The sequence below is a fragment of the Coregonus lavaretus genome, assembly GCF_964263955.1.
Source record: "Coregonus lavaretus genome assembly, chromosome: 1".
NCBI lineage: Eukaryota > Metazoa > Chordata > Actinopteri > Salmoniformes > Salmonidae > Coregonus > Coregonus lavaretus.
In genome coordinates this window covers 81,029,633-81,045,645 of record NC_139988.1, presented here as the reverse complement: position 1 = coordinate 81,045,645, position 16,013 = coordinate 81,029,633, and the positions used below count along the sequence as shown (strand labels likewise).

Below are 16,013 nucleotides of genomic sequence, written 5' to 3'. Positions count from 1 at the left end.
TTTAGATTAATCTGTTCTTCTAATTCTTATTTTACAGAAGCATCTTTGACTATGCTTGTGTCAAATATATTGTGTGTTTTTGTTCTACCTTGTTATTGTTTTGTATTACATTGTTCTTGATTACCGCATCGTTGGGTTAGAGCTTGCAAGAAAGGTATTTCACTGTACTTGTGCATGTAGCAATAAAACTTGAAACTTGAATGAAAATGTGACTGTTAAAAGATACCCGAGAAAGAAACAGCAGTTATAGTTTTCCTGTGAATCTGTTTTTTAAAGGTGAACAGAATTTCATTTCACAGAAATACTGTATAAAGAGCAGAATAAATGTACAGGTGCCTTGTCAACCATTTTGGTGTGTGTCTTTAGCGCTCACTTGATAAGGAGAAAACGTCCCTTGACTGACTTGAACTGACCTAACATGGCCAGATGGTGGTGCTGTGGACTCATGCATGGATTGGACTCGGCTCTGAGGAAATCAAAATCATATCATTCACTACTGTGCATCTTAAACTTTATTGTGAATAATGAAGTTACATTAAAAATAATGTACTTACTGTGTCTGAGTGGATTACAGAAGTACAGTAGGTTTACAATCTTATCTTTAATCAAAACATTGAATGATTTGCTGTCAACTCTGTAAATTGTTCAATATTCCATCAATATTCTTTCATCGAGGGTTATAGTATTTCAGTTAAACATGAACAAAAAACAGTATGAAACTAGATATCATTTACATTAGGCAATTACATACATTTCTCTTTATACATCCAGAATGATGAATCTACTGAATTAAAAAGTGTTGTAAATTGATACAAAGGTCAGATTTGCGGAGTGCATCTCTTCAAAATACCACGGTCCAGACAAGAACGATATTGATAAAGTCTTAGCATTTCTGAAATAAAGTCAAAGTAGTTATACTGAACAATACTGCATTAAAATACAGGACAGATGTTTTGCCTCTAGAATATCAATAACATGATGTTGGACTACCCTGTACAACAGAAACACATAAACAACATTTCAACATTTCAACAAACCCTTCCATAGAGTGTTATAAATGATGGAGATCCATATTGATATTATCTTGCTTCAATGCACATTTGAATTGTATAAACAGCTCAAAGTTTCTAGTTCTGCTACTTTACAATCTCTTGATTTTCTACATCACTTGACACCATTGTACATTTGGCCTCAACAGGACAACCATTTAAAAGTAATGCAAACTATAAAGCTCCAGATTATACATTTCATTAAAAATATATACACCACATACATTCTTAGTAATATTGCACAAAATGACTCCAATGGATCATGAATGATGGCTCCAAACGAGGAATTCCAACGAGGAGAGAGCGAAGGGTAAAAATTGGGTACAGTTTAGATACATTCACAGCTACAAGAAGAGGCGGGTCAGGAGGGATCTGCAGTTGGGTGGGGGACTTGGATGAGGACACAAAATATCACCAGGAAGAGAAATCATCCGAGAAAGTGTAAAATGACACAGAGTTACTCTAACTTGAAATAATCCACCGTTAACCTTAATATTGTTGGTGTACTTTGACAGGTTGCTGTTTGCTGTCTAATTTGGTGGTCTTTCCTGAATGAGTGTGATAGACTAATAGACTGTGATTCTTACTGTACCTATGCACTGAAACTGTCATCCTTTTATCATACAGTAGGGGGCAGAAGATAATGCATAATGAATCCACTCGTACACCATACACACATACATGCACAACCACCACTGTTAAAACGTAAATGTATCACACACACACACATATGGTGCACTTGCACCAACATGCATGAGGAAAAGAAACACACATGTTATACACCGGTAGACAGACACACACACAGACACACACACCAGACACACACAGACACCAGACACACAGACACCAGACAGACACACACCACACAGACACACACACACCAGACACACCAGACACACAGACACCAGACAGACAAACACCAGACACACACACACACACACACCAGACACCAGACAGACACACACCAGACACACACAAACACCAGACACACACAGACACCAGACAGACAGACACTAGACAGACACACACCAGACAGAGAGAGAACAGGTTTATGAGCGGCAGCAGCTAGCACTCTTCATCTCATTGTTGACATAATCTTGTAGCTGAAACTTTGGTTCATCAGGCTCCTTCATCGACCTGTGCTTCAGCTCTCTGAGAGAAACGAAAGGTAGAGAAAGCAATGAAGATTGAGGAAAATGACAGGGAGATTCAATCTCATATAGCATATTTACTGCGTAGGCTATCTTGATTCTGTGTTTCCTTCGTAATCACATGTATGACAAAACAAAAGGCATTGATTGACATGTCATCTCTAGAGAACTCAGCAGTGGTAAACATCCTACTCACTTGGCCACAGCAGTGAATGCCAGCTCCACGTTCAGGCCAGATTTTGCACTGGTCTCCATGAAGGGCACACCAAACTCCTGCACAGGGTAGAGTGAGAGTCCACCAAGTTTTAGTGTATTAGGTACCTGGTGTGTCTGTGTCTGTGTGTGTGTGTGTGTGTGTGTGTGCGTGCGTGGGTGTGAAAAGCCGATAAATTAAACTGTTGCTGACCGAGATAAAAAAAATCACATTGCATTGGTGGAAATACTAATCGATGTAAATGCATTTGACCGCCATGCTTATCGTTCTATAGGTTAATTTGCATAATTTAGTGGAATTAAATTGACCTGTGTATTTTCGTTAGTCATGTATCTTATTTATCCAACACTACCAACCATCACATGCACACAGCATACAGAGCCTATTTTGAGCTGAATTTATCCTGCAACTCCTTAGCTGGTTGCTGCTGGAGCAAAACATGTGCCTTTATAAGCCCATTCATTGCACAATAATTATAAATGCAATTGTGTTTTAATACATTATAATTCGCAATGGATGTTAAAAAAACACTCCTACATTTCCGCGCATCAGGCCAGGTACTTCTATGAGTGCTCAGATACATGCTCATCTCTCTACATGGAGCACTCCAAACAAAAGACAGTGAAAGAAATTGACAAATCTCGTAAATTATGGTTATGAAATAAACCAAAACTTGTTTCTCACAAGTGCAGCAGGTTGTGAACTCTGCAAACAATGTTTCCACTCTGAGCCTGCTTGGCAGGGTTGGTCCTACAAAGCCAAAGCCCCCTGATGGGTGAGGATAATTTACAAGAAATTTCTCAAAGCTGCTAATGAGAACCTTGACGACCTTGTACCTAGCCGGTGGGGATTCCAGTGGGGTGCCCCCACCCAGGTAGTGGCAGTGCTGGTAACACTAGCTAGCTGCAGTAACACATGGGGAGGGGGTCACACTTGGAAAATCAGAGAGGGGGCAAATTATTGTGGCCTTAGTGGCACAAAATAATCAAAGGTCTGATTGCACTGAGATCCTTGGGAAAATGGTCACAATGGGGGCCAGCGTGTGTGTGTTTCAGGGGATACAGGGGGTGTATCTGATCTCCATCATCTTCTTTTTTGCATGCCTTCTCAAACAGCTGCAACTGTATATGCACTCACACATCAAGTCCTTTCTTGAGTTGGGCTCTGGGATGGAACAACTCTTGAAAATCTGAGCTTGTGGTTGTTTGTGGGGGAAAGGGGTCGAGTGTGTATGAGTGTGTGTGTGTGTGTGTGTGTGTGTGTGTGTGTGTGTGTGTGTGTGTGTGTGTGTGTGTGTGTGTGTATCCCACATCTGTTGCTATGGGGTAATGATGTTAGGGACAAAATAGGATGAATCACAATAATTGTTTGCTAAAATAATAATTGCTTGGCAAAAATGTAATTTTTGTAATGGCAATCCTGGTTATAGGTAACAATCCATCACATGAACTGCCTACATTATTACACATATTATTCATTAATTGTGGAAATTAAGATAAGCAAGATGTTTTAATATGTGTAAATATTTGTTAATAACTATATATAATACAAATCGAGGTGAGGGCGTTGGAAATGCTTTTGGCGGTTGATCTGCTTCTGTTCTGTGGGTGGCACTGTGTGCTCTTTTCGAAGGATGGATAACGGTCTCTTGGGGGCCCTGGTATCCGGGGGGACTGGGGTGGTCTGTCGGTTATTGGGATGACAACCCAACTTGGGATGGGGGGGTGAGTTAAGCGGTTGGAATAGTGGAGAACAATTGGAGGTTTACTTAGTAGCGATGCAAATATCATGGTACAGCTATATGGACACTCAATCACTATGGTACTTTTTAATGGTAAGTTGAAGTTGGAAGTTTACATACACCTTAGCCAAATACATTTAAACTCAGTTTTTCACAATTCCTGACATTTAATCCTAGTAAAAATTCCCTGTCTTAGGTCATTTAGGATCACCACTTTATTTTAAGAATATGAGATGTCAGAATAATAGTAGAGAGAATTATTTCTTTCAGCTTTTATTTCTTTCATCTCATTCCCAGTGGGTCAGAAGTTGACATAGCATTGACTTTAAATTGTTTAACTTGGGTCAAACATTTTGGGTAGCCTTCCACAAGCTTCCCACAATAAGTTGGGTGAATTTTGGCCCATTCCTCCTGACAGAGCTGGTGTAACTGAGTCAGGTTTGTAGGCCTCCTTGCTCACACACGCTTTTTCAGTTCTGCCCACAAATGTTCTATAGGATTGAGGTCAGGGCTTTGTGATGGCCACTCCAATACCTTGACTTTGTTGTCCTTAAGTCATTTTGCCACAACTTTGGAAGTATGCTTGGGGTCATTGTCCATTTGGAAGACCCATTCGCGACCAAGCTTTAACTTCCTGACTGATGTCTTGAGATGTTGCTTCAATATATCCACATCATTTTCCTTCCTCATTATGCCATCTATTTTGTGAAGTGCACCAGTCCCTCCTGCAGCAAAGCACCCGCACAGCATGATGCTGCCGCCCCCTTGCTTTACGGTTGGGATGGTGTTCTTTGTTTTGCAAAAAAAAATGTTTTCCCTCCAAACATAACGATGGTCATTATGGCCAAACAGTTCTATTTTTGGCTTCTTCCTTGCTGAGCGGCCTTTCAGGTTATGTCGAAATAGGACTCGTTTTACTGTGGATATAGATACTTTTGTACCTGTTTCCTCCAGCATCTTCACAAGGTCCTTTGCTGTTGTTCTGGGATTGATTTGCACTTTTCGCACCAAAGTACGTTCATCTCTAGGAGACAGAACGCGTCTCCTTCCTGAGCGGTATGACGGCTGCATGGTCCCATGGTGTTTATACTTGCGTACTATTCTTTTTCTGACTGATTTATTTGGATTTTCCCATGATGTCAAGCAAAGAGGCACTGAGTGTGAAGGTAGGCCTTGAAATACATCCACAGGTACACCTCCAATTGACTCAAATGATGTCAATTAGCCTATCAAAAGCTTCTAAAGCCATGACATCATTTTCTGGAATTTTCCAAGCTGTTTAAAGGCACAGTCAACTTAGTGTATGTAAACTTCTGACCCACTGGAATTGTGATACAGTGAATTATAAGTGAAATAATCTATCTGTAAACAATTGTTGGAAAAATTACTTGTGTCATGCACAAAGTAGATATCCAAACCGACTTGCCAAAACGATAGTTTGTTAACAAGAAATTTGTGGAGTGGTTGAAAAACTAGTTTTAATGACTCCAACCTAAGTGTATGTAAACTTCCGACTTCAACAGTATATTATGATAAATATAATTGAAACGTGTATCTCATTATGGTAAATGGTATAGCCAGTTATAATTGTAATGGCTTAGCAGATAATAAGAAAAGACGATCAGTATTTACCTGGCTAAAAGGGAAGGAATATAATATCTATTGTTTACAGGAAACTCATTCAACAATTTTAGATTAAGTTGTGTGGAAAAAGGACTGGGGGGGAGCAAATATACTTCTCCCATGGGCAAAGAAACTCAAAAGGGGTGATGATATTAATTAACAATAATTGTATGTTGTTATTATTACACAGTCTGACAATAACAAGGGTATCTGATGTCCATCTCCCTTACAGCCATGTACAGTCATTTACTGTTACAAGCCTGTGAATTCATCAGAGCGTACTGATGTGAAAAATTAAGTTAGCGAACTCACTTCAAAGATCAAGATACACACGGATTGTCACCTGGACTATCACCCGGACTGTCACCCGGACTGACACATGTCTGTGAAGACTAAAATAGATCGAAACCTAGACATCTGAAGGGTAAATACTGTGTGATTGAGTTTTTGTGTATTTTCTTTCATAACAGCTCACCTTGGCCAGTTTCTCTCCCTCCTCTCTCTTCACCACTCTCTCGTGTGTCGCATCAGCCTGTAAGAGATCACAAACATCTCCTGAAAACATTCTCTCCTTTCATCTATTCTCTCTTTCATCATCTACTCACAGTAACACCATCCTCTCCTTTATTTTCTGCATGCAGAGACACATATATCTACCTCCTTTCGCTCTCTCTCAATTCATAGTAATGCACTCATCATCCATCCATCAATATCTACCTCGTACTTTCTCTCTCTCAATTCATAGTAATGTACTTATTATCCATCCATCCATCCGTCCATCCATCCATCCATCCATCCGTCCTTTCAGTAGGAGGGCTAACCTTGTTCCCCAGCAGCATTAGCACCACGTCCTGCTGAGCATACTCATGGATCTCTGTCAGCCATGCCTGAAAAGAGAGAGATATGTGACTAGGCGTATGTCGCACATTAATACTTCACAGAAGAGGCATTTGAACGTAAAACATTATTTTTTATCAAAATGCGTTTTTTGGCAGAAATGCCTTCTGGAACGTGAACTATCATGTGCCTTAATAACAAACTTGTATTCCATCTGTAAATACAAAAAAAATTGTTGAATTACAAGCCTGGTTGGTTTAGCCACGGAAAAAGACAGGAACCTTCCCGCTAGCCATGATTGGCTGAGATAATGGATGGGCTGGACATGCCAGGAGATGAGTTTGGATTGGTCTGCCATGTAGCATGCATCTGTCTATAACGTGAGCTGTTAAGTATGTGTTGATAGTCTTTTCTACCACGCCGTTTTTGAAATATATAATGTTAGCCATCGATAACTACAAAAGTTTTGCTACTTTTCTCAACAACATTGATGCCCTGAATTTAGCAGGTGCTATCGACTAATCAGTTGGAAAAAGTGATGGGCTACTTTCTGCACATGCCACGGTCAGTGTGAACCGGACTGACTTGACACAACGCTGGCCAAACAAGATGTAGCTACAAACAAAACAAAGTTGAATGGTTCCAGTCTGCCATGAAACGTTCATCCATGTAAATGGGTAAGAGTCTAGCTACATTTTCAGATATTATACGTTTCTAATTTTGTCAGAAAGTTGTTTTCATTGCAAGTTAAAGCATACCGTTATCTAGCTAGCGAACGTTAGCTTGCTGGCTCGCTAGCTAACGTTACATGTATGATCTGTGTAGTAATATTATTAGAATCATAAATCCATTTGCATTGCTAGTTATAGCCTAATGTTAACTAGCTAACATTGAACCTAGTTGGTTAGCTTTAGCTACCTGCAGATTCATACTACAGCTATGACAATGTTTGTATTGGTAGTAGTATGAGTTGGGATTATGCCGGTTCATTGTTTAGCTAGCTAGTTACAGGTCTAAACAAAAGACTCCACCAGATGATTACATTTTACATTTTTACATTTTAGTCATTTAGCAGACGCTCTTATCCAGAGCGACTTACAATTTTAGTGAGTGCATACATCAAGTTAGCCAGGTGTGTCTAGGGGTGATTACGGCCATCTATTGTATTTCATGAACATGTGTACATGTCTAGACATTAGTGACCCATCCAGTTAGCTAGATGTGGCTGGGGGGTGGTTATAGCATTTCCTTCACATTCAATCATTATAAAATATTTATGCTACTATGCAAGTAACCATTTCACTGTACTGTTTACAACTTCTGTATCATGTGCATGTATCAAATAAACTCAGATTTTATTTGATATTGTGTGTGTTTACCAGAGACGGTAATGTGAAGAACAACATGAGTTTTTCCTTACTGTAGGCTACTACTTTTACCACTTTTAGTCTTGCAATCTTTGGTTGTTTACTAAACTACTCACTCTGTTCAGCACATGGCCTCACATGTGAATCCTTAAAGAGATGGGTGGGGCTTAGGCTTAAGAACCATGCTGAATGGGTGTAGACAAAGAAGAGCTCTCCAGTAGGTGTACCAAAACAATCAAGGGCCATTTTCTCAAAAGTGGGGTTACAAGTTTATCAACTTTCCAAGCAGAATTACTTTCCAATTGTTCATCAACTGCAGTGTGTTACAGGTTTTGGTTTTTCCATTTATGTTTGGAGTTTGGAGTTTAGCACTTATCGCTCGTTAGCATGTAGGGCACACCGATTGGTGTCAACTCGTCAGTCAGTATGTGTTTCACCTGTGCTGGTTGCCATCTCGTTAGTGGGAAGGTGTTTCACCTGTGTTGGCCCAGGTGCTATTTAGGAGTGGCTGGCCCAGTGTGCCAGTTGAGCTTGAGAGATGTTGGGGAGAGCTACACTTAACTTCAGCTGAGGTGCGATTTCGAGCTTAACCTATTTAAGTTTGAAAGAAGCCTGAGTTTTGGTGTTTCCCCTGTTTGTTTTGCTCCAGATTCTTTTTACTCTCTATCCTAAGTTGTTGTGGGTTTTTCTTTTAGTTTGTCTTTTCAAAGGCAAACCTAGTGGACATCCATTGTGGGTGTCTTTTAGGCTATGCCAACTTTCAGTGGGCTCCGACATGGGGGCCTTTCAGAACCCCTTTTGAACCCTTTTCAAATCAAATCAAAATCAAATCAAATCAAATTTTCTTGGCCACATGCGCCGAATACAACAGGTGCAGACATTACAGTGAAATGCTTACTTACAGCCCTTAACCAACAGTGCATTTATTTTTAACAAAAAAGTAAAAATAAAAATAAAAAAAAGTGTTGAGAAAAAAATAGCAGAAGTAAAGTAAAATAAATTAACAGTAGGGAGGCTATATATACAGGGGGGTACCGGTGCTGAGTCAATGTGCGGGGACACCGGCTAGTTGAGGTAGTTGAAGTAATATGTACATGTGGGCAGAGTTAAAGTGACTATGCATAAATAATTAACAGAGTAGCAGCAGCGTAAAAGGATGGGGTGGGGGGGCAGTGCAAATAGTCTGGGTAGCCATGATTAGCTGTTCAGGAGTCTTATGGCTTGGGGGTAGAAGCTGTTGAGAAGTCTTTTGGACCTAGACTTGGCACTCCGGTACCGCTTGCCGTGCGGTAGCAGAGAGAACAGTCTATGACTAGGGTGGCTGGAGTCTTTGACAATTTTGAGGGCTTTCCTCTGACACCGCCTGGTATAGAGGTCCTGGATGGCAGGAAGCTTGGCCCCAGTGATGTACTGGGCCGTACGCACTACCCTCTGTAGTGCCTTGCAGTCGGAGGCCAAGCAGTTGCCATACCAGGCGGTGATGCAACCAGTCAGGATGCTCTCGATGGTGCAGCTGTATAATTTTTTGAGGATCTGAGGACCCATGCCAAATCTTTTCTGTTTTGCTGTCAGTGATTTCCTTTGTTAGTTCCCTTTGTTGTGAGTGATATTTTGAGTTTGTCTTGTGGGAACGTAACAAGTGTATGATACACAATTTTCTAGCTCTGAGTCTCTAATTTTATCCAATGAAAAAAACTTCACATTTTGCTACATAAGATTGAGGCAGTCGGTCACATATATAGAAGGAGGAGAGAGGGATGAAAAGGTTAGGACGTGAGAATGGGAACGTGAACCTGGTGGAAGAGAAACAAAGGAACCAAGGATGACCATAAGTTAATAGAGAAGAGGCAAAACAGTACAGAGCTTCAATGCAATATCCACAGAACCCAATAACAAAGTATAGCTTTCATATCAAGATGTTTTTCTGCCAACTTTATCATTACCGCCTTTTCTTTATCTGAAAGGTATTGCCGGCAACAAAGCCAGTACTTTTATTTTTGCCAACCAACCTAGTCGTAATTGCGGTAATGTATTTAAAAGTCCCGCCAACCCCTCAGTATAAACGTCGCCTTTCATCTTACCGTCTTTGGCACACATTAAATCGTGAACATTCTATTGTTTTCCGACATCAAACTTGTCCTTGTCAATCACAAAGCTTCACAGAAATGTATTCTCTCCATTTAAATGTGTGTAGTTCTGTCCTTAAGCTTTTCTTGGCATTTAGCCTGGGGGAATGCACACTGCCATTTCTTTCTTTTTTCTGGACTTTGACAGGTTAATATTTAAAGGCCCTTATACAGTGGGGAAAAAAAGTATTTAGTCAGCCACCAATTGTGCAAGTTCTCCCACTTAAAAAGATGATAGAGGCCTGTAATTTTCATCATAGGTACACGTCAACTATGACAGACAAATTGAGAATTTTTTTTCCAGAAAATCACATTGTAGGATTTTTAATGAATTGACTTGCAAATTATGGTGGAAAATAAGTATTTGGTCACCTACAAACAAGCAAGATTTCTGGCTCTCACAGACCTGTAACTTCTTCTTTAAGAGGCTCCTCTGTCCTCCACTTGTTACCTGTATTAATGGCATTTGTTTGAACTTGTTATCAGTATAAAAGACACCTGTCCACAACCTCAAACAGTCACACTCCAAACTCCACTATGGCCAAGACCAAAGAGCTGTCAAAGGACACCAGAAACAAAATTGTAGACCTGCACCAGGCTGGGAAGACTGAATCTGCAATAGGTAAGCAGCTTGGTTTGAAGAAATCAACTGTGGGAGCAATTATTAGGAAATGGAAGACATACAAGACCACTGATAATCTCCCTCGATCTGGGGCTCCACGCAAGATCTCACCCCGTGGGGTCAAAATGATCACAAGAACGGTGAGCAAAAATCCCAGAACCACACGGGGGGACCTAGTGAATGACCTGCAGAGAGCTGGGACCAAAGTAACAAAGCCTGCTGCAGTGCCAGACGTGTCCCCCTGCTTAAGCCAGTACATGTCCAGGCCCGTCTGAAGTTTTCTAGAGTGCATTTGGATGATCCAGAAGAGGATTGGGAGAATTTCATATGGTCAGATGAAACCAAAATATAACTTTTTGGTAAAAACTCAACTCGTCGTGTTTGGAGGACAAAGAATGCTGAGTTGCATCCAAAGAACACCATACCTACTGTGAAGCATGGGTGTGGAAACATCATGCTTTGGGGCTGTTTTTCTGCAAAGGGACCAGGACGACTGATCCGTGTAAAGGAAAGAATGAATGGGGCCATGTATCGTGAGATTTTGAGTGAAAACCTCCTTCCATCAGCAAGGGCATTGAAGATGAAACGTGGCTGGGTCTTTCAGCATGACAATGATCCCAAACACACCGCCCGGGCAACGAAGGAGTGGCTTCGTAAGAAGCATTTCAAGGTCCTGGAGTGGCCTAGCCAGTCTCCAGATCTCAACCCCATAGAAAATCTTTGGAGGGAGTTGAAAGTCCGTGTTGCCCAGCGACAGCCCCAAAACATCACTGCTCTAGATGAGATCTGCATGGAGGAATGGGCCAAAATACCAGCAACAGTGTGTGAAAACCTTGTGAAGACTTACAGAAAACGACCATAAGTTGTCATTGCCAACAAAGGGTATATAACAAAGTATTGAGAAACTTTTGTTATTGACCAAATACTTATTTTCCACCATAATTTGCAAATAAATTCATAAAAAATCCTACAATGTGATTTTCTGGAAAAAAAAATCTAATTTTGTCTGTCGTAGTTGACGTGTACCTATGATGAAAATTACAGGCCTCTCTCATCTTTTTAAGTGGGAGAACTTGCACAATTGGTGGCTGACTAAATACTTTTTTCCCCCACTGTATTTAGCTAATAAATGATGGGTGAATATGCATTAGTTTCTAACTTAAACTACAAATCGCTAGTAGCCTATCTGTCTTCAGCCAAAATAAATGTTGGGGAGTTTGAAAGAACAGAAAGTGTGTGATGGTGTGATCACATACAACGTAGATCAAAAAAGCTACTTTCTGAAATCATCCTACAGAGGTTTATCAAGGTCAGATTTGTTATTTCTTTACATGATTGGACAGAGCAGATTTTACTACTTCTATAGCAAATAAATGTTTTTAAAAAAACGTTCTTGTTATATGACAGAGGTTCCACACGTTTGTGACACTCAAAATATTAGTTATATTTTATTCTGTTATATTCCATTATATTAATTCTAACTATAAAATATAGGCCCTATGTGTGTTAACTGTGATCAGGGCAGGGGGATGTATGCTAACCACGTCTCTTGTCTGTTTAAAGGTTCTACACAATACTTTTAGTTATTGAAAATATATTTCACAGCGATTTAGATGGTACAATGATCCCCTACACTACTCAGTGCTTGTTTTTGCACATAAACTTAAATTGAGCGAGCAGTGTAGAACTTTAGCAACCAGGAAATGACAAAGCTATTTCCACTAGATAACACAGCCACAAAGTAAAAACAGCTTTCCCATTTTGACATCAGATGCCCCTCCGGCGGGGGAAATCAATAGACAAATATCACAGCCAATCACAACAACGGTAGATAAGTAATACTGTGAAACACTATCATTCCACTACTACTGCAGATACAGTATATTATGGACATTTTCCGAAATTACAATGACAACATTCAAAACAATATCCCAGCTATGTTTAGCACCTTTAATGAACAAAGAATAAGAACTATTTACTTCATTTCCATGTATTTTTTATTTTACCCTTATTTTACCAGGTAATTTGACTGAGAACACATTCTCATTTACAGCAACGACCTGGGGAATAGTTACAGGGGAGAGGGGGGATGAATGAGCCAATTGGAAGCTGGGGATGATTAGGTGGCCATGATGGTATGAGGGTTAACACCCCTAATCTTATGAGAAGTACCATGGGATCTTAAGTGACTACAGAGAGTCAGGACACCCGTTTTACGTCCCATCCGAAAGACGACACCCTACACAGGGCAATGTCCCCAATCACTGACCTGGGGCATTTGCATGGCGCAGACATGGGCTGCACAAACCAGTAACATAATTAAACTCAAAATATACTATTCTATTCTTTTGAAAATACATTTTATTAGTCTTATAATGACTCTTAGGACCTGCAAAAACAAATTAATAATGGATGTATTTGTCTAGCCAGCTCATATAATTACCAGAACATATCTGACAACGTTTTGAGTAGCCAACTTTTTATTCACCATAACAGGAAAATACAAAGTAATTATCAAAAAAGTATTTACAAGTACGCTACGCAAGCTGCTAATTTAGGGTGTGTTCGTAAATTCAATTCAGAGCGTTGTCAGATTGTCCATTTCTAAATTCAGGGCGTTTTGCTCTCGGAGTGTTCAGAGGGCACACTGGACACTCTGGCCGAGCAGTACATGCGGACCACACAGCCCACGTCGCGTGCGTGAGCGTTGCAAAATAAATGTACAGTCGTGGTCAAAAGTTTTGAGAATGACACAAATACTAATTTTCACAAAGTCTGCTGCCTCAGTTTTGATGATGGCAATTTGCATATACTCCATAATGTCATGAAGAGTGATCAGATGAATTGCAATTAATTGAAAAGTCCCTCTTTGCCATGAAAATTAACTTAATCCCCAAAAAACATTTACACTGCATTTCAGCCCTGCCACAAAAGGACCAGCTGCCATCATGTCAGTGATTCTCTTGTTAACACAGGTGAGAGAGTTGACGAGGACAAGGCTGGAGATCACTCTGTCATGCTGATTGAGTTAGAATAACAGACTGGAAGCTTTAAAAGGAGGGTGGTGCTTGAAATCATTGTTCTTCCTCTTTTAACCATGGTTACCTGCAAGGAAACACGTGCCGTCATCATTGCTTTGCACAAAAAGGGCTTCACAGGCAAGGATATTGCTGCTAGTAAGATTGCACCTAAATCAACCATTTATCGGATCATCAAGAACTTCAAGGAGAGAGGTTCAATTGTTGTGAAGAAGGCGTCAGGGCGCCCAAGAAAGTCCAGCAAGTGCCAGGACCGTCTCCTAAAATTGATTCAGCTGCGGGATCGGGGCACCACCAGTGCAGAGCTTGCTCAGGAATGGCAGCAGGCAGGTGTGAGTGCATCTGCACGCACAGTGAGGCGAAGACTTTTGGAGGATGGCCTGGTGTCAAGAAGGGCAGCAAAGAAGCCATTTCTCTCCAGGAAAAACATCAGGGACAGACTGATATTCTGAAAAAGGTACAGGGATTGGACTGCTGAGGACTGGGGTAAAGTCATTTTCTCTGATGAATCCCCTTTCCGATTGTTTGGGGCATCCGGAAAAAAGCTTGTCTGGAGAAGAAAAGGTGAGCGCTACCATCAGTCCTGTGTCATGCCAACAGTAAAGCATCCTGAGACCATTCATGTGTGGGGTTGCTTCTCAGCCAAGGGAGTGGGCTCACTCACAATTTTGCCTAAGAACACAGATATGAATAAAGAATGGTACCAACACATCCTCCGAGAGCAACTTCTCCCAACCATCCAAGAACAGTTTGGTGATGACCAATGCCTTTTCCAGCATGATGGAGCACCTTGCCATGAGGCAAAAGTGATAACTAAGTGGCTCGGGGAACAAAACATCGACATTTTGGTTCCATGGCCAGGAAACTCCCCAGACCTTAAGAACTTGTGGTCGATCCTCAAGAGGCCAGTGGACAAACAAAAACCCACAAATTCTGACAAACTCCAAGCATTGATTATGCAATAATGGGTTGCCATCAGTCAGGATGTGGCCCAGAAGTTAATTGACAGCATGCCAGGGCGGATTGCAGAGGTCTTGAAAAAGAAGGGTCAACACTGCAAATATTGACTCTTTGCATAAACTTAATATAATTGTCAATAAAAGCCTTTGACACTTATGGAATGCTTGTAATTATACTTCAGTATACCATAGTAACATCTGACTAAAATATCTCATAACACTGAAGCAGCGAACTTTGTGAAGACCAATACTTGTGTCATTCTCAAAACTTTTGACCACGACTGTACACATACATGTTATTCAATCATTGCACCCACACTGCTCGCGCGCGTCAACGAGCATCTGCGTTTCTATTTGTGACGCTTGACGCGCTGCAAGTCCCGCCTCTCCCTTCTCCTCATTGTTTTGTAGGAGCATATACCCATGTGGGTGATTGAAAGATGAACTGAGGTCCAGACTCCAGTCCAGTTGGTGGTGGTAATGCACCTTACAGTTGGTGGCCAACCGCCATATAAAGTCCAAAGAAGAAGCCTGAAGGAGGAGAGATTATAACAAACAAACTCGGTACCCTTTTATCTGTGGATTAATTGTCGGAGTAGAGGACCTTGTGCATTTCAGGTAAAATAATAACCCAATGTTTATATCCCAGGAGAAATTAGCTAGCAACAGCAAGCTAGCTACCTAAATTGCCATAAATGTTTAATGGTTTTCGACCTGTCCCCAAATTAATATAATTGGTTCAGAGTTCTTTTTGATATTTCAACCTGCGTGACCTGATCACATCTGGTGTGGGAAGACCGGTGGTGTTAAGTGCTGAGGAACGAGGGATATGAAGCATGGATGAGCGGAGCTGCCTAGATGAGAGAGACAGAGTAGAGAAAACAAGATGGAGAGAGTAAATAGAAGAACGAGAGAGAGGAGATGGAGTGGACCATCCTAATGCACAGATAATGAAATGATGGAGAGGGAGGTGTGTGAACAGAGGGATTCATAGAAAGAGTAATGGTGGCGTGTTTGGCTGGTTTCCTTCATGAAATCTATCATGGTTCCCCAGAGACGCTAACCTCTATTTAACTAGAAGAGCTAAGAGGGCGGCCAGGGACCACTAACCTGTAGTTGAAATAAGACATATTGTGGGAGAGAAGAAAGGAAGATGGTAATAGTGCACTACTCAAACTGTTTCTTTCAAACAGCCCTATTTTTACCTCTTTCTTATCGGCATTTACCTTTTATATAGCCATTGCTTTTGTCGGGAAGGAGAAAGAGACATTCAACTTTGACCCTGT

At 40.8% G+C, this 16,013-nt stretch overlaps 1 protein-coding gene across 1 annotated transcript in view; it reads right to left on the bottom strand.

Moving 5' to 3' along the window:
• Positions 1 to 497: 497 nt before the first annotated feature.
• Positions 498 to 16,013, bottom strand: part of LOC311137204 (ras-related protein Rab-26-like) — a 156,408-nt gene continuing 140,892 nt past the window's right edge. Inside the window, exons 6-9 of the mRNA XM_084171564.1 lie at positions 6,600 to 6,665; positions 6,254 to 6,310; positions 2,397 to 2,473; positions 498 to 2,201 (exon numbers count right to left, since the gene is read on the bottom strand). Coding sequence (XP_084027690.1) covers positions 2,099 to 2,201; positions 2,397 to 2,473; positions 6,254 to 6,310; positions 6,600 to 6,665 — 303 coding nt within the window. The 3' untranslated portion in view covers positions 498 to 2,098. The remainder of the gene's footprint in view (positions 2,202 to 2,396; positions 2,474 to 6,253; positions 6,311 to 6,599; positions 6,666 to 16,013) is intronic.